The sequence below is a fragment of the Pezoporus wallicus genome, unplaced genomic scaffold (assembly GCF_028554395.1).
Source record: "Pezoporus wallicus isolate ANWC-B61680 ecotype Strahan unplaced genomic scaffold, APGP_CSIRO_Pwel_v1 contig_7073, whole genome shotgun sequence".
NCBI lineage: Eukaryota > Metazoa > Chordata > Aves > Psittaciformes > Psittacidae > Pezoporus > Pezoporus wallicus.
In genome coordinates, this window is record NW_026641326.1 from 6,132,406 (window position 1) to 6,156,307 (window position 23,902).

Genomic DNA, 23,902 nt, shown 5'->3' on the forward strand with positions numbered 1-23,902 from the left:
AATAGACATGTTTCTTCTTCAGGAAAGCTGGGGGGAAGACTCAGTGAAATCCTTCCTTCTCTTCTTCAGGTTCTTTAGTGAGTACTTATACTGTGGCAGTACTCATAAGTCTTGCAAAACACCAAGCCCTGAGTAAAACTACAGGAAGACACAGTGTTATAGGCTGTCTGGTGGATTTGGAATCATCAGTTACTTTAATGTCCATCTTTTGAGAGGCGACCACTAATCTTCCCTTTCCTTTAAGCATCTGTAACATAGGAATAACACGTATCTCATATGCACTGTCATCTGCCTCTGTTTCTTTTGCTAATATTTTAAATGGGACTTGAAAATGCAGAGCTTGAAGCAGACCCCACCTGCCGGTGCTGTGGGGCAAAGCTCTTGGGCAGCCGTACACACGGATTCTCCCTAGCTTCCCAAGCTCAGAGAGCTGCTTTCCCCCTTGACAGGGGAGGATGCCTGACCTGAAAGCACCCACAGTTTCTAAGGCATTTTACAAATGGCCATCTCAACCTTCTGGGAAGAAAATGAACTTCTAAACGAACTGACAGCACTAACAGGGTGCGTGCATTTGCCTCCTCAAAGTACAAAACATGAATGAGCAGAAAAGCAAAATCTCAGAGCAATATTAACATTATTATTTTGCTGTGGTTCCTTGCTCAGCAGCAAGGGAAAGTACCACACAGCAGGCTTCTGTAACTCATCAAATCAATTAGTGTCTTCGTCTGCATCAGCCAGTGGGAGTAGTCTGTAGCCAAAGACAAATTAAAGAAACGTCCAGTAAGATATTCTATTTTGAGAGGAGCTGTCCTATTTTCTCGTGCTAATGACAGACTCAAAACTCTGTGCACAATTTAGCTCGTTATTAGAACTAATTGGTGCCAGGCATTCCATCCTCTTTGATACGGCTAGCCATGGGTATGAAATTTTCTGAGTTAATAAACCATAAAATGGATTAAGAACTTTCAAAGTGCAGTTCGTATCACAGCTTAATTGGAAGGAGAATGTTAGTTGGCTTTTTATGGATACAAAAGGAAGCCATGTTTTGGGGTGGAAAAGCACATGCACAGCCGCCTTTCCTGGCACCGGGGAGCTGGGTAATTTCTAATTGCAGTGCCACAGAGTAGTGGCATTTGATGGCAGGCACCTTCCACAAACGCTCTGCAGCATGCTGTGCAGCCCATGGAGCCGAGGACAAGAACAGGCTTTTTTCTCTGCATGTAGTACTTACTCCTTTGTGCAGAAAGAACCAATTAGTACAGCTCTCCCAAGGTCAGGAGCTGCCGAGCAGAAAAAGAGCAGTCAGGGTGGTGTGACTCCTCCTGATGTGGCCAGCATAGCTGATGCCAGCCTACCATGTGGTCCCAATGATTTTATACCAATCTCATTCTGGCTGCTTCTTTGCCCCTCTTTTCCACTGTTCAAAGAGTACAATGATGTGTGTGTGTGTGTCCTTTTTCTTACTCATTGGCTCAGAAAAATAATGCAGTGTGATTTAGAGAATCCCCTGGCAGCGATGCAGGAGGAGAACCCTTTGCAGATGTCCCAGGCACAGCACGTAGCCTCGGGAGGGCACTGCACGCAGCGCTTGGCTGCCTGAAATCCATCAGCTGCATATGCTGCTGCTCTCTCTTCATCAAGGAGCACAAAGGCAACCCGCCAGCTGCATGCATTAGCATCATGGCCTGCCTGTGTTTAAAAGCAGTTCCTATATGATTTTTGTTAGTGAGGGGTTAAATTAACTAAGCTGTAACATATCTCTGAGAAAAAAAAAGGAAAAGGCCTGTTGTTAGCTTCTGCTGGCACTGGTTTATATCTGGTGCTGTATTTACTGCTCTTTACAAATATGAGCAATGCCAAGCAATGCCAAAACTCCCAGGTACTGATTGTACAGCTTCATTGTGTGCTCTTATGCACCGTCTGAGCTGCTTGGCACCCGTCTCTTCATTAATCAACCTCCACAAAACTACTTAACCTGCTTCCCCTGCTCCCCTTGGAGCTAGGATTTCTGTGACCAGGTAGGTTCAGCCAGGGGCAATGGGGAAACAGAGACCAGCCTGTGCTGGTCCTTCGTCTCCCAGTGCAGTGCTGGGGTGGCGAGGAACAGCCTTTTGCCTGCGTTGGGCAAGCCCTTTGTGGTTATGCAGGTTGCATGGCCGCCACTGCCATGGAACGGGTGCCCCAAGAGTGGGTGAGTGTCTGGAGGCTGAAGGTTTCCAGCTTTGCCCGGACTACTTTGCACTCCAGTTCTCATTACGGAGGAAGGTGGTCTTCAGCCTGACCTTGGTGCCCTCAAAATGCTGCAGAATACTGAAGCACAGTGAGCTAACAAAGCATGTCAAAGAGCTGTGACCCTGCTCTCACCCTTCACACAGCAGCTGAGGTCCTTACTGTTTGTAAAATACTTTGAGAACCATTGCAGCACAGCGCAAAACAGAAGCTGTTTTCCACCCTATTGACAACCAAAACCATCTTTAACATCCATTAATATCTTTTCATTTCAGTCATGAAAAGTTTTCTGCAACAGCATAAGAAATCCCGAAGAAAAAGATTGGACTTCAGGTGAATGGAAAACATTCCTTGTGCATCTCATAGGCTCAGCTCATGTCCCTCCTGCCTTGGCCTCACACTGCAAAAGTCACCGCTGAGCTACCTGGAAAGCTGGGGCTACACAACTTGTCAATGACAGAAACACTGGGATCCTCATCAATGTCCCACTGGGGGCAGATGTTTGGAGAGGTGAGGTATTTATTATGTACATCAAGATGCTTAGGGCTTGTCAATCTGTATTGCCCCAGTCGCCTTCTGTTTTAAACCCATGCAGATGTGTGCACTGGTTTGCTTTCTTGTTCTGCTGTTCTTTGAAGCTGGGGGATTTCTAATCTTCACCTGCTATTGGCTTTACACAACTAGGCTTAGTATGTCCAAGGATTATAATAACCAGTTACAGTGCCCTGACCAGCACAGCAGTGAGGTCCTCAGTAAAACACCTGAAAAAGCCTGCATTCCTGGCAAAGCTTCTAGGGAACATCTTGTTACGTGAGGGTAAGAGCATGTGCAGGGATGTTTGCAGTTCTGAGAGCATGCTTGCTTTAAAAAACACTCTGTATGTATCACGTAGAAACATCACGGTTAGTATTTCTTAACCCTTGGTGCTCTGCAAGCCCAGAATGTGCCTGCAGGGCCCTGCAGCTCCATGCTTCAGTGTTCAGCTCTCACAGACCCACCCGAGAGAGGAACAAACCGGGGGATGCACCAAGAAGAGCCCCCACAACCGGTGTGCTTTGTGACTGGAGCCTCAACCCTCCACGCAGCCCTGGTCGGGTCCTGCTCCCCGCCCTGCTGGGTGGCTGAGCGGACGGGGATGCTCTGAGGGGATCCGCGGGCGGCTGGGGCACCACTTCTGCGGGGCCAGATGGAGCAGGCGGCTGGGGATGGCTCAGGAGCCGTGGGTATGGCTCACAGCACGGCACTGCTGCCGGAGGGAACGGCCTGCGGCAGACCCCGAAACAAGACCGTCCAACCGCACAGCCGGGAGCCGCCGGGCCGGCTCCCGCCCAAGGGGGCGCGGCCCCGCCTCCGCCCCGCCCTCCCGCCGCCGCCGGTCCTCCCCGGGCGCAGCGCGGGTGGCTTCCGGCAGGGGGCGGTGCAGCGGAGGGGCAGGGGGTGGCGAGGCCTCTCTTGGTTGCGTCGCGCGAGCCGCGTCGAGGCGTCATATGATCGCGGCGCGGGGGCGAGCTGGGCCGTGTGGGAGCGCGCCGGTGCCCGACAGCCGCCGCCGCCAGTCCCGGGCCGAGCCCGCCAGTACCCCCGGCCCGCCCGCCCGTCTGCCGCAGCCATGCTGGCGTTGCTCTCCCGGCTGCTGGACTGGTTCCGCTCCCTCTTCTGGAAGGAGGAGATGGAGCTCACTCTGGTGGGGCTGCAGTACTCGGGCAAGACCACCTTCGTCAACGTCATCGCGGTGAGCGGGCCGCGCCGGGTCTCGGGGCTAGCGGCGGCGGGGCTGGCGGGTAGACCTGGCGGCCGCACGGTGCCAGGCACGTCGCGGCCGGTGCAGGCCCCGCTGGAGGGGGCTGGCGCCGCTGTAGAGCCGGGCCGGGCCGGGAGCGGCCTCGTGTCCGGCCTCGGTCCTCTCTGTCGCTTACCGGCGCGCCCCAGGCCGGTAGTGTCTCACATGCGGAGCCCGACTGCGGGGTGCAGCCGCTCCCGCGGGGCTGCCCGTGGTAGGAGCTGGCCACGGCGGCCCTCGCGGGGTTGGCTCCTAGGCGGTGGCTGAGCCAGCCGTGCGCGGCGCCTCCATAAACCTTTGTGTGCTAATGGGACCCTGATGACACCGATAGCTGTATCGGAGCTGTGCCGCGTGCTCTGAAGGCTTGTTTCAGTCAGCGTATTAGTCTGGTCAGGCTTGCGTTAGCATAAGGTGAAGATAGTATAATGTGTCTTCAGTGGCTTTCCTCCATTTGACTTTTTTTCTAGTGGTCATCAGTAAATGATTTAAGTGTTTCCCTCTCATGGTCCTTCTCTCAGTTTTTTGCTTACCCTGTTTGCTGAAATCTGCATTAAATAATCTACTTTCTCTTAAGGTATGTGCTAAGAAGTACAACTTCCAAGCCTAAGAGCAGCACACTGCTGAACTTGGGCCTGCTTATCTGACGATCTGCCTGGAGCAGATGAAGGAAGGGTGTGGGAATACTCCTACATGAAACTTTTCCATTGTTGAACAAGATAAAGCATGGCTTGCTTAAATGCTGTCTTCGGCCTCATCAGTGTCCTGTTCTGCGGATGCATGTGATGGAAGACAATTCAAAGGGACGAGCTGGAATTTGAAAGCCTTTGTAGGGAAACTGAAATGGGAAACCAGGGTACCTTCTAGTCTTGCAGGAGCATGACTGTCTTGAGTTCAGTGCCTCTAGAAGAAGGAAGCTGGTGTATTCAGCCTTACAATCAACAGAGCTTCAGGATGTTTTGGGTTTTGGTTTTGTTTGGGTTGTTTTTTTTTTTTGGCTGTCATCTGAATATTACTATTTTTATGAATGTATTTATTTGTCAGTTAAATGAGGTGCAGGATAGGAAAAGGACTGTCATTCTCTTGCAGTTATACAGAATACTTACATTTAACTAGCTGTTGAAATGTAACTAACCTCTTGTGTAGCTGTGGATGCTAGCACTTGGTGGTCTTCATGATAATGCTGTGAAATGGGTCTAACTTCATAAAAGGAAACTTCCTCTGCCTAGGTATGTTAGGTGAAAGTTGCTGGACCAAGAATGCTAGAAGCCTTTTCTTTAACGCAGTAAGAACTGCTGCTACCTCTGGGCTTGGATTTCTAAAAATGGAACTTTGAAATTGTTGAACAACCTCAGTCTGTGGCTGCTGAGCTGGCGTGTTCGTAGAGTTTTGGGTACTGAGGTTATTCTGCAGGTGTTTTGTCTTCTGGGATCCTAGATGGTGATGGCACTTGACTTTGCTGTTCCGTCTGTGCAGTATCAGCAGCACGTTTCTTTCAGGGAGTTATCTGTGAAACTATGTGGATAGTGCAGATATGTGATATGTGGAGTAGTACTGAATTGTTGTAGTAGCTGCACTTTGGTTTAGTCCATCTAAATCATCTCAAATGGGAAAAATACACCTAAGTGAAGCTGACATCTGTATCCAGCTTGCTTTGCTAGTGGTTGAATCTTGCAAGGTTTCAACCACACATTAGGATCACACCCAGACATTTATCTGAGTGTCATTCAAGCATTCTTGCAAAACTGAATGAAATAAGGAAGTTGTTATGCATAATGACACAGCCTAGTTAGGTGGTTTAAGTTTGGAAGTAGCAAGTTGCTTTTCCGAACTTTTTAATTAGAAAAATCTAGTGATTCTTTTCAAAGAAAGAGAGTGAGGGGACTTGCTCAGGGGTTTATTACTGGTTTGTTTTTTTTTTTTTTTAAATAAAAGCCCTAAGCTTCAGTTAGCAGTGCAGTATTAGTTCTTGAAGTAGTAGTGCTGTCCATGGCATGAAGAGCTAACTTCCTGTTAGCTGCCTCCTTGAAGGACTTTAATTCAGAGTTGGAAAGAAGAGCCGAAAAAGAATAACTGCTCTCTGCAGGCCAGTTAATGGTTTGGATGGATGTAGCTGTCAAGCATTGGGATTGCTTAAAACCAAAATGAAAGGAATGACACAGCAAGATGCTAGTCCTGTAGAATAGCTCTAAAAGCTGGATTGCATACCAGGAACTTGCTATGGCTTATAAGGTTGTGTTCTGTCTAACAGAGGGCTGTTACCAGTCTCTTTACAACAGTGAGTTTAATCTAATCTAAGTCTCTAATGTAATTTATGCCAATCAAATCAGGCATATGCAACGAGAGGAAAAACTCAAGCAATTACACAGGAGACTTGATCCAAGGCTTGACTGCTGCTGGAGTAGAAAGGGCATGACAGGCAGACAGTCCCATTCTAGAATAATCTTTTTCCAGGTAGGTAACTGGTTTGACCGTATTTATTCCTTCAGTGTAAACATGCACTTACTTTCTGATCGGACCAAACTTACTTTGACTAGAAGGTTTAAAAACTGACCTTAGCAGTGAAATCTAGTTACAGCTGAATGCAACTAATGCAGCTTCTGCTTTGCTGAGGCTCTGTATTAGTCACTGTCTCTAATTAGATATTAAGCATAAGCTTTCCATGTGCATGAGTAAACTTGTTCACAAGGGAGGATATCATTTCTTCCTGGTCCTGATTTCCATAATGTAGATGGCCTGTGGCTCTTGTTTGTAGAAACTGCATGTTATCCCCGTATCACATCTTGAGTTGTTAGCTTCTTGTCTGAGGACTTGAAATGCCCATTAGTTACTGGAGTCTGTAGTATCTTCTGTCATTTGTATCTTTGCAAATAGCATCTATTAACAGGTTTTCATCAGGCATGCTGTCAAAGCTGTGAGTCCCAGCCATGCCATTGCGGAGAGGTGCAGGAGGCAATGAGCTCCACAGCCACATGACACAACTGAAATGTGACTCAAGTAAACTGACTCTGCTTCCAGGCTGTGGGCAGTGCATGCTGGTGAATAAAGGGACACTTATTCAGCTTCAGAAAAGTGCTTCATAGAAGAGCAGCGCTTCCTGTTGCGAAGTGTTGCTTGAAACCTGGTAGATTTGTTCTTGATCCAGGAGTTTGGCACTGGAACATTGAAGCTTGGTAGCCTGATCCTCAGCAGGCAGGAGAGGAAAACAGCAGGGGTTGGAGTTGGACTTCCCCAATACTGTTGTCAGGTTTAAGAGCTAAACTCAATCTGTTCCATTTGTAGTGATAGGGCAAATAAGATCCCTTTTTAAGATTTATGTCAAAGCCCAAATTAGCATGGTGTGGTTTTAACTTTGGGATATCTGACAAGTCTTTGAATGAGGCCTTGGTTCTGGAGGCAGTTTTAGAAATGCCTCAAGAAAGGATTCCCTTGGTCAGCTGGGAGCTGTGACTTCCTTCTGTCCTCGTGATTATTGTAAATAACTTTGACTTAAAGAAGCCGCACCAGGGAAGTGTGGAAAAAGATTGCTCTAAAGAGCTTTGCTGCTGTGTTAGTGCCTTCTGAAACACCAGGTAGGTCATAAATAACGTGTGTTGTCACCTCATACACATGGTAGTTAAGCGAGAAGGTTGATATTTTCTTTTAAGTGAAATGTTTCTTAATCAGAGAAGTCTCTTGAAATGGATTGCCTCACTTCATTAGGTAATAAAGCTAATATGAGGTGACTCATACTCTAGTTAATACTTTTTTTTTTTGGGGTCCTGCGTGCTGTATCCCACCTGGTCTGAACCAGGTGATTAAAATTGGAATCTAGTTTTTTCATCCTGGTCTTAAGTTCCCATATAGCACCCTAAGTAGTGGAAGAGCTTTAAGTGGTAACACCTGAAGAAAGATGCTTTCATGAAAGGCGTGAAATGTCTGTAAGTCTTGTGTGACTGACTTCTAGGTAGAAATGTGTCTTTTTAGGTCTTATTTAACTGCTGTGTGGTAGTACATGTTAAGCAGACCATGTCCTTTTAAACATCCACTGAAGTCAGGGTTGGGGAAATAAAACTTCATTTTCTTGTTGGATACCACTGTTTTGGTTTCTGCAGCAATCAGTCATAGAAGTGCTGTTGTAAAGCTTTTCAAGAGACTGTTTGATCACAGCGATTGAGGCTTCGAAACTAGAGTTCAAGCTTCTGAATGTGATCACAAGTAGCTGAAACACTGAAGTATTTCAAGAAGGCAGCTAGACTACAGAAACTGGAGAATTGATTTGTCCATATATAATGTGCTTTTTGGTTGAGGCTATGAATGTTGCAGAGGAGGCTTAGTGTAGGGGTAGCTTTATGTAATGCTAAAATTACCCTGCCGTTTTTTTTTTTTTTCCTTAAGAAGAGATTTCTGAAAGATGCAGTGATTTTCTTAGTGTGAAAAGTTTAGGGATGAGCAGCAGGGCTTAAGGTTATATACTGGTTCAGGTGAGTTGGGAGTGTCCTGGCTGGGATGCATACTCCCAACGTTATTGTCTCCTCGTCAGCTAAGCTTGTTTGTGATCTCTTCTAGATGGATGAAAAGTATTATGAGTAAAGATAAAGAAATCCTTGGTGTGTAGTAACAAAGTCTGTATGAAGAAATTTGTCCTGTAACAGTAATGAATCATTTTAGCTTTATGAGATGCAAGCTGAAGGCTGCCCTGACTTTTTCTGTTGTTATAAAGAATCTCCTTGTGCAGGCTGTGGAATCAAAATCTGGTAGCTGTGAATTGGTGGTTGAGGACCATGAGGATGGACCGTTGTAGGCAGCATGCTTTCTGCTGATAGCAGGAGAAAGCTTATTGCTTTAGCTGGAAAGAAGAGGGAACACTGGTTCTACTGCTGCAGTTTGAGTTCTGCCTTTAATGGCTCCTTTAATGTATTGAAATGAGCTTTTAGGGAAGGTAGAGGAAGGAGGAATTCCAGTATTACACTCAATTACTTGATCAAACTGCTTAGGGCTTGGTGCTGACAGTCTGGTAAGCATAACTCCCTAGGAGCTGGCAGTCTTCTGCATGTAGTTTGTGGGTTAAGCTGGCTGCAGTTTAAGACTGAACTCTCATCCTTTTCACACTTCTGGAATGTTAGTGATGGAGAGTGCAATGCATAACACTGCAGTCCGTGCAAGGGCTGGTACTATGACTAGATGCGAGGTGAGCTGAATGCTAATGGATTTGTTGAAGTAGGAGTTGGCCCTGTGATGGAATATAATGCAGGGACCTAGTTCAGCTGGGAAGCAGTTTTGCTCCTCTGAATAATCCCTATTCAGCATAAATACTCAGGCAGGTGAATGGGTTCATGTTGTGCTAAAGTCACAATCTTGGGCTCTTGGGGAACTTGGAGTATTGAAAAGGTCTTAAACCAGAAGGCTTAACGACTAGTCCTGCAGGTTCTTTCTGCATGTGGTCTCTGAAATTTGGTCTGTTTAGTCTTCCTCTTTCTTATCAGGGGCTAGAGTTAGCTTTGTTTTGTGACCTTCAGTGAACAGTTTTAGGCTGTGTGACCTTAGAGCTAATGGCTTAATTCATTGTCACTTGCAGTACACAAGGCTAATCTTCCAAGAGGCCTGGATGAAGTACAGGGTCTGCCTACTGGAATATTCGCAAGTGCTGAAATGGATGTTCTTGCTGGATTTGTAAGCAGCTACTCTTGAGTGGCTTGAGCTATAAGTGTTTGACTATATGAGTGTTTGAGCAATGCTACTGTGTATGACAACAGCCAAGCACTTTGAGATCAGGAACTGAAAATATTTCTATGCTTATCAAACTTGTTTGAAAGCTGATGCCTGTTTTAGAAGGAGAAACCATCGTATTGTGAACACACGCTGATAGGGCTGAGTAATCTGCTCTAGGAGGGCTAGAGGGAAGTCTGATTCAAACAGAATTGCTTACTAATAAAAGCATATTCTTGTTCTACTGAGCAAGTAGCTTTTGCATATGAATAAGATGCAGCTGAATTCCTGGCTTTTTTCCCCCTGTAGAGGTAGTAAACAAAAGCCCTCTAAATGCTGGGTTTAAGGAACTGTTTCTGGGCTAAGATGGTTGGCTGCAGTAGCAGAACCTATCAAAGGAGATCATTGCCTGCTGACAAAATCTTGTACCATCTTTTTACCATTTTTGATCTATTTTAAAATATAAGGTGGCTTAAAATACAAGGTTTCTTCATGTAAACTGTGAACAATGTGTGAACAGTGTGTGAACACCCACACTGATATCAAAGTAAGGTCTTTCAAATGAAGAGATGAGTTGATCAGTATGCTCAAACCCTGCAGTCAGGTGTGCCTCTCAAAGCTGTAAAGTGCCCACCTCACCTCAGAATCAGTCTTAACTTTTTATAGTGGGGATTGGTATGCTTGTGTTTTGGAGGCAGCTCAGTGAAAGCAGCTGTGATACGCTTCTCTTCTGTTTCTGACAGCTCAGAAAGTATGTCAGTGCTGGCTTGTTTTGCCTACAAAGCAACATACAGAAAGCTGGAACTCAAGTTGTAACTGAGTGACTCCGTAGTCCAGTTTTTAAGCAAGTCAGAACAAGTTTTTATGCCACCTGGGTGTGTAGTGTGGGTAGAGAGTACTTGTAAAGTAGTATATGGTGCAGCAGCTTTTCTGAAGATACTGTGATGCACCAAAAGGAAGCTTTCCAGAAATTTCTTCAACATTACATTAAGCATAGGGCAAAAGAGGAGCTGCTCCAATCTGAAGGAATCCGTATCCTAAAAGAGTGGTAGAGCTATTTGTATCCTAAGAGAGCATGAGCTATTGGTAGGAACAGCACTTGAGTGAAGAGTCTTGAAGTATGAGTGGGATAGCTGACAGCATATGGGGTGGGTAATATAATGTAGCACAGAGATGGAGGTTGAAGGAGTGCTTGGGAGATGTTTGGTTAGAAGATGTGGGTGTAGGGTGTGACTGCAGAGGCAGGAATGCAGTGGTTCTTGAGCAACCATTGCAAGCTGACCCTTCAAAGGCAAGATTGGCAGTGCATGCTTTATGAACTGAACTAAACTGCATCAGATGTGGAAAGCAGGGTTAATCACCTGCCGCTGAGCTACACACAATCCAGCTAGCTGAGATGGGCACCTTGTACACTGGGCTTTCAAGGCAGGAACAGGAAGCTCCTGAGCCAGCGTGCAGGTTGTGCACCTACCTTGCCAAGTTATCAGAAAGGTTAGAGTAGTTTCTGAAATGTCCTGCATGAGATTGATACGTGTAGCTTAAAGAGCTGAAACATCTTGCAAATGAGAATGCAAAACACCTGCCTCATGAGATTTAAGCTGTCCATTTTTCAGATCATTGCTTTTTACTGTTGCTTTCCTTGTATTCAAGGACTTAGTTATTTTTTTGCTTCTTTTAAAACACAATTAGTCTGTATAGCCATGCATCTGGAAAGCAGATATTAAATGTGAAAAATCACCACCTGTTCAGGGACTGCTGTCTTTTCAAGTCTAAGCTCTGGATGTATTTCTGTTTTGGAGGTCAATGGCAAGATCAACATGCCATTTAACTGAAGGACTTGGCCAAATAAGCCCAAATGAGACCGTTATCATCTGTATGTTTTCAGATGATTTCTAATATTTGTCAGACTTGTACTGGAGTCTGTATGATGTGAAGCTTGCAGCTCTGGTATGCTAGGGGAAGATCACAGTGGGGGGTTGGGGGTGAGCTAGTGGGAGCAAGCCAAAGAAAGTGCAGGCTTCTAGGCGTAGAAGTGAATAACAGCATTGGTATTACGAGCTGATTGTCTTCTGTTTGCAGACTCTGAACAGCATCTTCTCAAAGCATAGAATCGTTTAGGTTGGAAAAGACCTTTAAGATCACCGAGTCCAACTGTTAGCCCAGCACTGCCCACTAAACTGTGTCCCTAAATGCCACATCTACACGTCTTTAAATACGTCCAGGGATGGTGACTCCGCCACTTTGCTGGGCAGCCTGTTCCAATGCTTGACGGCCCTTTCAGTGAAGACATTTTTCCTAACATCCAATCTAAACCTGTCACCACTTGAGGCTATCTCCTCTTGTCCTATAGCTTCTTACTAGGGAGAAGAGGCTGACCCCCACCTTCCTCCATCCTCTTTTCAGGTAGCTGTCGAGAGTGTTAGGATCTCCTTTGAGCCTCTATTTCTCCAGGCTGAACACCCCCACTTTCCTCAGCCGTTCCCCTTCACACTTGTGCTCCAGATCCTTCACCAGCTCTGTTGCCCTTCTCTGGACCAGCTCCAGCACCTCATTCTTGTAGTGAATGGCCCAAAACTGATACACTGGTGTGGCCTTACCAGTGCTGAGCACAGAGTCTGATCACTGCCCTAATCCTGCTGCCACACTATTCCTGATACAAGCCCTGTATGCTGTTGGCCTTCTTTGGCATGTCCAGTTGGACTTAGTTACTACTTCCAGCTTGTGAGCAGTTGTGCCCTAACTGTAGGGTGAGGTGACATCTGCTTCAGAGATCCTAAAGGGCTTTTAACTCAAGCTAGCTTCTCTGTGCAACATTAGGGAAGAGAAGCAGATTTTCTGCTGCTGTGGTACCAGATCTTAATTAAACAACTGAATGCATTTGAGATGATCTTTTTTCCAAATCTGGTTGACTCTCTGGTTGTATTACACATAATGGATGTAGTGTGATACACAATGATTGCTGTGGCTAAGATTCACCTTCTGCCAAAAAGCTAAGGGAGCATGGGAGAAATCTGTACTGCTGTTGATAACGCTTGTTACAGCTCCTGGGTTAGCTGCAGGAGATAGCTATGAACTTGGCTTTCAAGCTGTTATAGATAAAAGTGTAACAGACAGTAAAACATCTGCCACCAGAGAACCTCTCTAATACAGCACTGTTTTGTGGCAGTTATGTCAGACCTTAAAGTGATGCTGAACTTCTGGTGGAAATGGACTGAAATATTCTCCAGTTGCATTCCAGTTGCCTCTTCCACTGTGGAACAGGTTGGACACTGTAGCCTAGCAGGAAGCAGACCTGTCAGGTCCTTCCACTTTCCAGCCTTTAACACTCCTCAGGAAGTTAACCCATACCTGTGGGTTGGAGACTTACTCCATAGGAGTGATTTATTACTCTAACTGTCATACATAGAGTAGCTTGCATCAGAGGAAAATCTAGCTTCCAGGTAACTAGGAGATCCTGATGTACAGAACTTGGCTCCAGCAGAAGTAGGTGAATGGCTCTTTTCCTATACTTGCTCTGCTTGTCCATCTGTTAAGTTGTGCAAAGCATTTTTCCACAGGTAACTTTGCTGCCCTGACTGCCTCAAGGCTTGGGGAAAAAAATGTTTCAGTGCTTGTAAGAAATGACTCTACTGACTTAACACAAGCTTCAGTACACATGAATATAATATCTGCAACTTCTTGTCTATAAAGCCTTCAGTTGAAAGACAGTAAAAGATTATATTTTATTATGTAAACTAGCTGCATCAGGTAAGCATTAAATTCACCTTTCTTGTTTTCAGTCAGGTCAATTCAGTGAAGATATGATTCCTACTGTGGGCTTCAACATGAGGAAAGTTACAAAGGGTAATGTTACAATAAAGGTATGTTGCTATTGTTGTCTGTCTCTTTTTAAACCCATGCAAGGTGGTTTTCATTTTCTACTTTAAAATTTGTATGTTTGCTCTGTTTTGCTTCCACCATTGGGACAAATACAGGAAACCGAAGAGGCTCAGCTAAATCTGTCAAATAGCTTAAGGATACGCATATGTTTGTTTATGGGGTTTCTTAAATGAAAATATGTGTGTGATTTCCAGACTCATGGACTAGTTAAAGCAATCTTGTGATAAAGCTGTCTGGCTCTAATCTGAGTTAATTCTCAGAGATTCTCCACTTCTGCTCATCAATATTGCTTAAGGGTAGGCTTATTAAAAAGCAGTTTTAAGTCAATACATCTTATTTCCTTGTATAGCACAGTGTGTAAACTTAGTACACAAGCGTGTTCTTGCACCTGGTATAAGATGCTCTAATTTGCAGCTTATGCTGTTGGGCCTGCAAGCTTTGAGCAGCTGTACTAGGGATTATTTCTGCTCTGATATGTGAGAGGTCCTGCAGCTGGCCTAAGGAGAAAGGAAAAACTGTTTTGATTTCTTGTCTTATTCTTTGTGTGACATGTTTAGACATAGTGCATGGCTAAATTGTCTTTTTCCCCTTGCCTTAAGATTTGGGATATAGGAGGGCAACCACGATTCCGAAGCATGTGGGAGCGATATTGCAGAGGAGTTAATGCTATTGTGTAAGTGTCATCTTCTTTCAGCTCGTACTTAACTTCAGATTTACTCCTCTTCTGTGTGTACCCTAACAGTGCATGCCTGACTTGATAGTACTTGTTTTAATTTTGCAACTGTACTGCAGCCATATTGACCTCTTTTACCCTTAAGTTCAGGGCTCAAGATAGGTTATTTTCTTACCAGTGTGTGATCTGGAGTACTAACTGCTTCCTGTCTGAATTGGATGGCAGTGCTGTCTAACTGAAAGAATCTTCCATCTACTCTGATCTTGGAGAATTTTTTTAAAAGAACCAAATTCTTTGCTCGGAAGATCTAGCTTTGTTTAAAGCCTTGTTGAATCTGCTTAGAACAGTGTAAAGGAAAGACTGCTGTTCATGAAGTAGTTCAGTCTTACTGATCTAACCTTAAATTCTCTTTAAAGCTACATGGTAGATGCTGCAGATCGTGAAAAAATAGAAGCCTCTCGAAATGAGCTGCACAATCTTCTAGATAAGCCACAGTTACAAGGAATCCCTGTAAGTAATATTGCCGTACTCAATATTAAACTTGCTTGCAGAATGCATAAAACTTTAGCTACTCTGAAGTTTGGCTTGAACTGTTAAGTGTAAGAAAGACCTAACCTTATTGGTTAGTATAAGCATGAACAATACCTGCCCGTTGTGTCTCAAATCAAATTGTTGACCTCAGTCAATTCTTCAATGATCTTACTCTTGTTCAATGCCAACAAAAAAAAAATAAAAAAAAGATGAAAAAAAGGACAGGAGTTCCAATAGTAGAATATTCCACAGCATGCATTTGCGCTCTCTAGAGTCTGCTGTAGTTGAGGTTAACCAAAGTGTAGTACAGAAGTATAGAGTAAGTTTAGGGAATCACAGGTGAAGCCTACTGGGATTGTTCTCGGTTTTATCAGTTGATGTGTTCTCATGCTTGCTTTCTGCATGTAACAGTTTATTTGTACCCCCACTTTCCCTGTGTCAGCCTTCCTTCATCTAGCTTAATAGTGATTTTCTCATTCCGTTCGATTTACTAGCCTAGTGCAGACTACTTACCAGACTCCCTGAAGTTTACTGTGTGGTTTGGTGTGGGTTTTTTTTTTTCTGTTCTTTTTTTAAAAAAGCTGCAACTGTTTCCTTCTACTCTGGATTACAGGTTCTAGTACTTGGAAATAAGAGAGACCTTCCTAATGCTTTGGATGAGAAACAGCTAATTGAAAAGATGTAAGTCTAACCCTTCTGAAGAAAGGCTGCTTTAACTCCAAATGAATTTGTGTACATAAGGTTGTTACATGAGTAAGCTTGTATTTGTAAGTAGAAAACCCAGCAACAGGAGCTACCTGGAACATTGTAAAAAACCAAGCTACTTGAAGAGGAACAGGTTAGATTGTCAGTGTAAGAGTCTTTGTTACAAGTGTATGTTGAAATGTTCTCTCTCTTGTAGGAATCTTGCTGCTATTCAAGACAGAGAAATCTGCTGCTACTCAATTTCTTGCAAAGAGAAAGATAATATAGGTAACTATTAACCTAAAATGTTTAACATTATGAAGAGCTGTCAGGGGATGGATTTGGGGGACTGTAACTACTTAAGCTTCCTGGCTTCAGTAAACTGGTAACAAATGAAGGAATAATGTGTCAGTGCACTGGTTAAATTTTGTATAACACCTGATGGCAGTGAGGGAGCTTGACTGGTATTAAAGTGAAATCTGCTGCTTGCCTTTAATTTGCAGCAAATACCTGACTAGTCTCACTATTAGTTTGGCCTAAATGATTTTATACTTCTGTTGGGTGTTCTCAACTCTGCCACACTCTATGAAGCTAGCAAGTACTTGAAGCAGGTTTTTCCTCAGTCATTACCTTGAAATTATCATCTTCCCTTGCTGTCTTATCAAAGCAGTTCCTGTTGTGGCCTATGCTAGTCACTCCTCCATGCAGCCAGACAGTAATTTTTTCTGGTGCTGACATCAATTGCTTTAGAATTTCTGAAGTTCAAAGGCAGAAACCATGGTACTGTGTAATACCAAGTATTTGACATAAGTATTGTAAATAAACCAAGTAATCTCAACTGAATAAAAGCACAGTATTTATCAGGAAAAGGATGGCAAGTGTTGCCTTCTTGTGGCTGCCATGAGATTGACACTGGTTCACTGGCAGGCTAACACAAGTTTACTGATGAGGGAAACTTCAGGCTGGTGGTCACAGGAACAAGCTACAAAGGGTACCAGGACTGCTTTATGTTAAGGACTCGACTTCTTTCCAGAAAAATCTGCCTCTGGAACTCTTCTGACCTCTTAGCCACGAACCTTACTATCGAAGATGAAAACGTGGTGGACAGGAGCAGCAGATACTCCTTTCTCTCATATCTCCCACACAAGCCTCACAGCACAGCTGAGCATCACTGATGCTATAGGGAAGGTGCTGCTAGAAGCATTGGGCTGGTATGATATTAGTGCATTTAACTTCCTTAGGAGACTCTCTTTCAAGCATGGAGGAACTTGAAGACATATACTGTAGGGCTAAACTAACTTTGTTAGGCAAGGAGACACAGACTGGCTAGATAGAGTAATGTTGATCTCAAACTAATTATGTGAGTCGTACTGAAGTGTCAGGTTAAAAGATGTCTTTTTTTCTAGAGGTGTAGTTGATTGAGTAAGAAGGATGTCTGGGGCAGTTCCTTTAAATGCTCCTTAAGAGATGCTGGGCAGCTATAGGACCAAAGCACTGACAGCAAGCATTCCAAAAAATGATTCTGTTGATCTGTCTTGGATCATCCTCTAGAGAAGGACTTGGATATTCCTGTCATGTCTGAGGACACTGGCATACCAAAGCGATGCCAGTTATACAAATACAGATAGACACTTGAATATGGAATTTCTCTTCTCTCTCCAGATATCACGCTTCAGTGGCTTATTCAGCATTCAAAATCAAGAAGAAGCTGAAGTCTTCCTGGAATCTCCAGTACTAGTCGGCCATAATCTCAATTGTCCACTTCCCTCCATAATGAGATACTACCCCAAAATCCTGTATCAAGAATCTGCCTTTTCACGGTTCATTTCTCATGTGCACTGCTGAAGACTTGTATTCCTATTCTGTCACAAAACAACTAGAGTTGTCATGATAAAGTCAGCACAAATATTTATTTTACAACCATCTATGGTGGGAGGGTTGGGGGGGGGGGCTTTTTAAGAAAAGATAACCTAATCTCTCTACCATGTTAACTATGATGGTACACTCTGTTCTGGTTTTTCAGGGCCAGGTTTTTATATGATTTTCAGCAGGTGTTTTATTTCTAGTGTTTAGTGGCTTGAAGATGCTGATGCTTGACAGCATTAAGATTCTGTAAGATGCCACATACAGTAGTTAGAAAACATTTAAGCGTGAGTTGTGGGATACTGATTAATCTCACAAATGCATGTGATGTGTGTATGTAAGCAGAGAAATGGAAGCTGTTTGCAGAGGGGAGCACAAGGCATAATAGATCAGCATCACTAATCTACAGCTGAGATCTTACCCTGTCACTTGAAAAGGAAAACTCTCATGATGCATTAGGAAAGAGTCAAACTGTTTAAAATCATTTTGTTGCTTCTGTTTAACATTTATGTGGGGAATGGGAATGGACTGTTATGTCAGACTTTCAAAAAAATTGGAGTATTCCAGCATGAAAACAAATTGCTAGGAACATCAGACTTTGTTCAAATACATTTTTCTATCTGCAGATACTGGTGGTCTCTATCTGAAACCAGAACATACATTCTGAGCAGCTGCATGACACTTAAATTACTGATGTTTCTGTATAGAGTCAGTTGTTGACCTTTAGCACAATATCTATGTAATTGTCTAGTGTCTCTCCTGCTCATGAAATGGCTGGGCACAGTTTCACCTGGTGCTATGGAATATCTAGGCTATTGTGACAACTCTAGACCTGCCTGCTTTCTTGATGTAACCATGTGCAAAGTCTGTAAGTTGCAAGGTGAAATGTTCTACTGTGTCAAAGCACAAGAGAGCCAATGAATTGATCCTGTTTCTCAAGTAGCTCCTACAGTATAGGGAAGTATGCATAAACTAAAGATTGTAATGTTTTTTGTAGCTTTATTTTCTCAATGACTTCAGTATATTTAAAGGGACGGACTTGTTAAGACTGGTTTGTTCATACAGTAATGTCAGTGTAGCTTACTAGTGTATGCAAATACATGGTACACCTGCTTGTGTTGCCTCACACTGTGTGTGATTCTTCACCTAAATGTGGTTTGCGTTATGTTGGAGTCTTTGGTTGGAAACAGTTTAGTCCATATCAGTTATGACAAGCCAGTTTTAATTTAGACTGCCATGGCCTTACTGTTCTGTACCAACTATCGCTCTGTTGCACAGACACTACATGCTGCCTGCATTCAGTCTGAATTTACATTTTAACTTTTTGTCCCCTTTCAGTTCTCTGAAGCATGATTTCAATTAATTCATACTCTGGTGCTGTAGAGGAGAGGGTATATTAACTTGCTACTGTAGTCCCTAGTTCACCAGGAACTGCTACAGGTAACTTCTATTTAGCAAACTTGCTTGTGCCTAAAATAAGGAAACTAAACTAGAATGTGTGAATCTTTGTGGGGGACCAGGTCACTGTTTAGTTAACTGGCCTATAGCTAAACTCGATGTGTTTGGTGTTTATATACTTCACTGCTTTCAGCATTTATGGCATCCAAACACTACCAATTGTTAACCTGTGCATTACTCTCTGCATGTGAACAACTTATACAATTACTGAACTTTGTAAATACGTGAATTTTTTTATTTAGGTGGATGCATATGTTGGTTTACTGCTCTTCAGCTTTATTCAATAAACTTATGTTTTGAGGGTTGTATTGACACTTAACTGACTGACTTGAGTTGATGTGGCTTAACTCATGGAAATATGGGATGTCTGTCTGCTCTCCCACAAGATTAGAGTGGGGGCAAAAGGCTTGATAAATACCTGAGTTTCTTTATTTTCTGTGGTTCAACTGTTCAAGTGTAATATTCATAAAACTACCTTTCAGGCCTGGGGCTTTCTCAGCTTATATGAGCAATCTTAGTCAATCTCAGCAGACTTCAGTGTATGAAAAGCACTGATCAGCTGAAGGGTCTTAAGTAGGGGCAGCCTTCTGGAGCTCTGTTTTCAAGGAAAAAAAAAAAAGCATGTGTCTACAAGCTTGTTTCTTGTTGTCAAGTCTAGAGTAAAACCTTTGCTTTTCTAGCACAAGTGTCAGATCTAGCAGTTTCTGATCATTCACTGCCAATTAATGCATGAAGATTCTTATCCCATTGGGAAGTGAGGCTTCTCATTGACTAAGGTCTTGAACAAAATCTCTTTTGTGACTTTAATCTGAAGTTACAGTGATAGTTCTTTCCAGATGCTTTGTTACACAAATTTCTCATAGGTCACTGATTAAGTTATAGGAACATATGTCAACATCTTCCAAGTAATGGTAACAAACTAGATGTCTTCTAGTCAGGGCTTCCCTCCATGTAAGCTTTCACACTTACTGAACTGTAACAGGTTAGTTTTTAGGCTTGAGTAGTGTTCTGTTAGCATCCATCACATGTAGGTTTTCTGGTGGGAAGGACTAATGAACTGTTGAGTAAAAGATTGTGTGTATATTTCTTCAGTTGATGGAAGTTTTCTGCATGCAAAGCAAGCTACCTGGAGTGAAAATTCAAAGCAAAATACCTCTAGACACAAAATCAGTATTACTGCTGCAAGATTTGTCACCCTGGTTGGCCTGATACCAGTACTAATCACTTAAATCAGCTGTGGTATGAATTTGGTTGACAGCTCTTTGCTTGACATGGTATGTCAGGAATAGTTTCTACTAAATGTAAATAGCAGGGAGAGCTACAAAGGCCATCTGTGATGTGTGTACTCTAGAAAGTACATTTGTATTACTTCACAAAGTGACTAGGTTTTCAGAGCTGTTCCTGTACTGTTCTTCCAGATGGCTTAAGTATAGACCTTCAAGTGACTACTTGAATCCAGTGCAGAGGATTACACTTAATTTTGAAACAGAAAAGTGTACTAAGTCCTTCCAGAGGAGTGAGGCTGTTCTCACCACCTTTCAGCCTTGGACTTAAAAAACTGCTCACTCCTCTGGCACAGTTAAGTCCGAGGTTAAATCTTTTCTGTTCTAATGAAGGTGCGGAGCCTAAGGCAGATATTTAGCAGTGTTGTCTCCTGACCTTGAATGCTATAGTTGTGTTCTGCTTCTGGAAATCTGTTGGGCCAGTCTAATCTCTCATGATGATTACAGCAAACAAAGGCTGATGTAATTTCCCATTCTCAACAAAAGTTGCTTTTGGGTATGCATTTTACTAATATAAATTATTGTACTTAATAGCCATTGTCATGAAACCCATTTCTGATATGTCTGCAGTAGGCCTTGGCTGTTAGCATATTAAGAAAAGCAGGTCTTGTGAAAAGGCAAATACTGAGCCAGAGAGAAGTCTTGGTCATGAATATGCATGGGAGTTGGACATCAGTCATATGTTTATGATTTTGTGATGTGTTGCTATTGTGTGGTGTCTCAATGGTTTAAAATATCTTTCAACTCTAAATAGTTGGTGTTGATCAGTACAAGTGATGGCTCTTACTGATCATAGAGCAGCGAGTCTTCAGACTGAGAAGAGATGTTTGTGCATGCATTTGCAGCACTAGGCTGTGGGAGAGTTTTCTTTGTGGAAAAACATCAGTGTTAATGTGGATGGTGGTTTCTTTAAGTGCAATTACAGTGCAGCATAATTATCATCATCATCCTGACTTTAGCTGAGTCTCTTAGCAGTTGCACAGAGCAGTTATGTCCAACATCTTGGCAACATGAAAGATCCACAAATGTGGAGCTGTTCTGTGATCTGTGGAACTAATAATGTGGTTTCTTACTGATTTGTGTTTTCTCTTTGCATTTTTATGGAAACAGGTTGGGAAGACAGTCCTTTTTGGATACTGACATATAAAGCTCCATAATCTTTACTTTCTGGTAGAAGAAAGGAGGCCAAAGAAAATGCCTTAAACAGTCGCTGATTAAATTAATATAGGGATGTTGTGCAGGGATCGATAATAACTTGAAATATGGCTTAGCCGCATTATCAAGCTTTTAACTTTTCTAAGGCTTAATTTTATAGTTACTGTGGCTGTGCAGTGGCATGTCATGATTTGCTTGTTGTGTGTTTACTGGATGTGAAAGAGATGCACTTCCTCCCAGTAGCATGCCCCAGCTCTGCTCCCTGCTGGCTTGCTTTTGCACTGACCCTGACTTGAGAGAGCTCGAATTCTAAACAGGGGGTGTAAATCAGGTTATTTGTCTTGCTGAGAGCAGTGCATTGCCAATGACACAAGCAGCAAAGCAGTGAATTGTGCTAAAGCAGAAGTAATGTGTGACTGCCTGGGACTGGTATGTGCTTCAGGACTTTCATTCCCAAAATGTGAGTGTAGAATGACTTGTCTCACTAGACTGTAAACCCTCAATGAGTAGTCCATTGCTTTAGGACTACAGATGTCGAATGTCAAAGTATGCCTTGGTGAAACATTAGGGTTTTCTTTTACATGTCACTTAAATGACAAACACAGAATGGCACTCAGAGGGGGTATGCACATACTGTTTTAAAGGAAAAGTAAAATACTGGGTGTGTTTATTTCTGTCATAGTGGAAGCTGGGTAAGTAGACCTTTGTGCCAGGATTAGTGCCTTTAAATTATGACATTACAGGCTTTATTCTGTTAAAGGCAACATCTATCATTGTGATCGTTTTGCAGTGCTTCAATAAAGTGTTGTTGAAAACAATCCTTCTGCATATTCATCTGTAGTAGTGCAGCTGCTTTTATTGTTCTTAGACATGTATAAGAAGCCCTCATTACCAAATTATGGGAAATGCCATTATACTCAAGTTAACCTAAAACTATCTATGCTAACATGTAATTCTTTACATCATTTGTGAGAGGAGCAAACAGGTTCACTCGTTGAAGCAGTCCTCTAACAGTGAAGAGAGCAAGTGGTGGTGTTTCCATATAGGCAGATATGTTCAAATACTAAATTCAGGAATTCTTTCCTGGCCTGATGGGGGAACTTTATGCTTTAAACATGTATTAGCAGAGCAGATCCTCTGGAAACCAATAGGAGTGTTAACTAAGTGACTTCATCTCAAAAGAGTGACCGTAAGCCTTGTGCTCAGTGGGGGCAACTTTCTGAGTATTTGGTCTGTGAAGTGCTCTCATTTGATTACCGCTTTGCTTTAGATGCTGAAAGCATTTGTTGGTCTCATTTGTGCTTCTGAAAAGACCTGTTGGGTAAAAATTCATAAACCATGTTACTCAACAAGCAAAGCAAATACGTGGGTAGAGAAGGAAAAAGCTGTGGTGGTGTGTGAAACTGTAAGCTAAACTTGGCTCTCAGGAGAGCATCACAGTGAAGTAAACTGGGAAGCTGCTTCTGTATAATTGTGTTAACTTGGGATGTGGGAAGATTTCAGTCTTTTCAACAATGTGGAGTTTTCCTTTTTTTTTTTTTTTTATTAGAGTCAGTAAGTTAATCTTGGTGTATTAGTTTTTTGTGCTGAAGAGGGGAAAAACCCCCATTAAAAAGATGGATGAATTCCACAGGTTTTGGGGGCATTTTTTGTGGGTTTTGGTTTTGTGTTTGGTTGTTGTTTTTGTGTGGTTTTGTTTTTGTTTTTTTTTTTTCAGTTTTTCCATTCTACTGTTTCTGTTGTGATTGGTTTTGTTTCTGTTGCAATGAATGGAAAACAAAGAGCAAGATCTGGTTTTTGAAACAGAATGTATAAAATACAGGCTGAAGACAAATCATTAATGCCTGGTTGTCTGACAATGCATGGTAAGTCTTTATTTTTTTCCCTGTGCAGGCATTTTCCATATTGTCTCTATCAACTTGCTAACAGGTTGCAACACCAGAGTGGACACCAGCCTTAGTTCAACGATAAAACAGTTGCGGTTAGAACCACAGTTGGTGGTGTTACTGTCAGAGTTTCTAGGGTAGGTTGGAGATGTGTGTCCTCTTTACCTCCCCCAGCTGTAGTCTCTCTACTGCTGATTCTGTTCCATCTTTGAGAGGTTTTGTTTTTACCAGTACTGCTGTGAGTCTATTTTCACTTTTATATCTGGTCCTTGTCAGGCTTTCTATTTATACTGCTTTCTGATACCTGGAGCTTGTTCTTAGCTCTCTTCCAGCGCTGCACCGAACATTGCTTCACCATGGGCGCGGTGCCGCCGTAGTCGCAGCCGCTGCTCCGTTCCCCATCTGGCTGTTTGAGCAGTTCAGCTGTCAGCCCCCTCCGTCTCCCCCACTTCCATACCCCAGGAGCACAGCACGGCTTCCTCTGAACTCCCCGCCTCTTTCTCCCGCGGGTGAGGAGGGAAGCCGGTCCTGACACATGGGGGACCGCTCCCCGGCGAGGCTTCGCTTACTGCTGGTCACAGCGAGGGTGCTGGGTGCCGCCTGTGGGGTAAGAGGGTCTAGGCTGTGCAGCAGCAGGAGGGCCGGGTTGCAAACGTTACTGTACTCGATGGGGTGTTGAAAAACGCCGCTCCCTGTTCTCCGCCGCACTCCCGATAGCGGAGAGCCCCCACTTCTCCGCCTCCGGGGCTGGGCCGGGCGCAGGCCTCACCCCTCTTCCGGGTGGGGCCGCCCCGCC

The 23,902-nt window shown here is 43.4% G+C and overlaps 1 protein-coding gene across 1 annotated transcript; it reads left to right on the forward strand.

Annotated features, from left to right (window-relative positions):
- The first annotated feature begins 3,694 nt into the window (after window positions 1–3,694).
- Window positions 3,695–19,101, forward strand: ARL8B (ADP ribosylation factor like GTPase 8B). Its single transcript, XM_057422988.1, has 7 exons — window positions 3,695–3,961; window positions 13,474–13,554; window positions 14,173–14,246; window positions 14,663–14,756; window positions 15,391–15,458; window positions 15,679–15,749; window positions 17,124–19,101. The coding sequence occupies exons 1-7, from the start codon at window positions 3,839–3,841 to the stop codon at window positions 17,171–17,173; spliced, it is 561 nt and encodes a 186-aa protein (XP_057278971.1). The 5' UTR covers window positions 3,695–3,838; the 3' UTR covers window positions 17,174–19,101.
- The last annotated feature ends 4,801 nt before the right edge of the window (window positions 19,102–23,902 follow it).

Coding starts and splice junctions, on each gene's coding strand:
- ARL8B (XM_057422988.1), top strand. CDS start 3,839: ATGCTGGCGTTGCTCTCCCGGCTGCTGGACTGGTTCCGCTCCCTCTTC. Junction 14,757..15,390: donor CACAGTTACAAGGAATCCCT/GTAAGTAATATT, acceptor TCTGGATTACAG/GTTCTAGTACTTGGAAATAA. Junction 15,459..15,678: donor AAACAGCTAATTGAAAAGAT/GTAAGTCTAACC, acceptor TCTCTCTTGTAG/GAATCTTGCTGCTATTCAAG.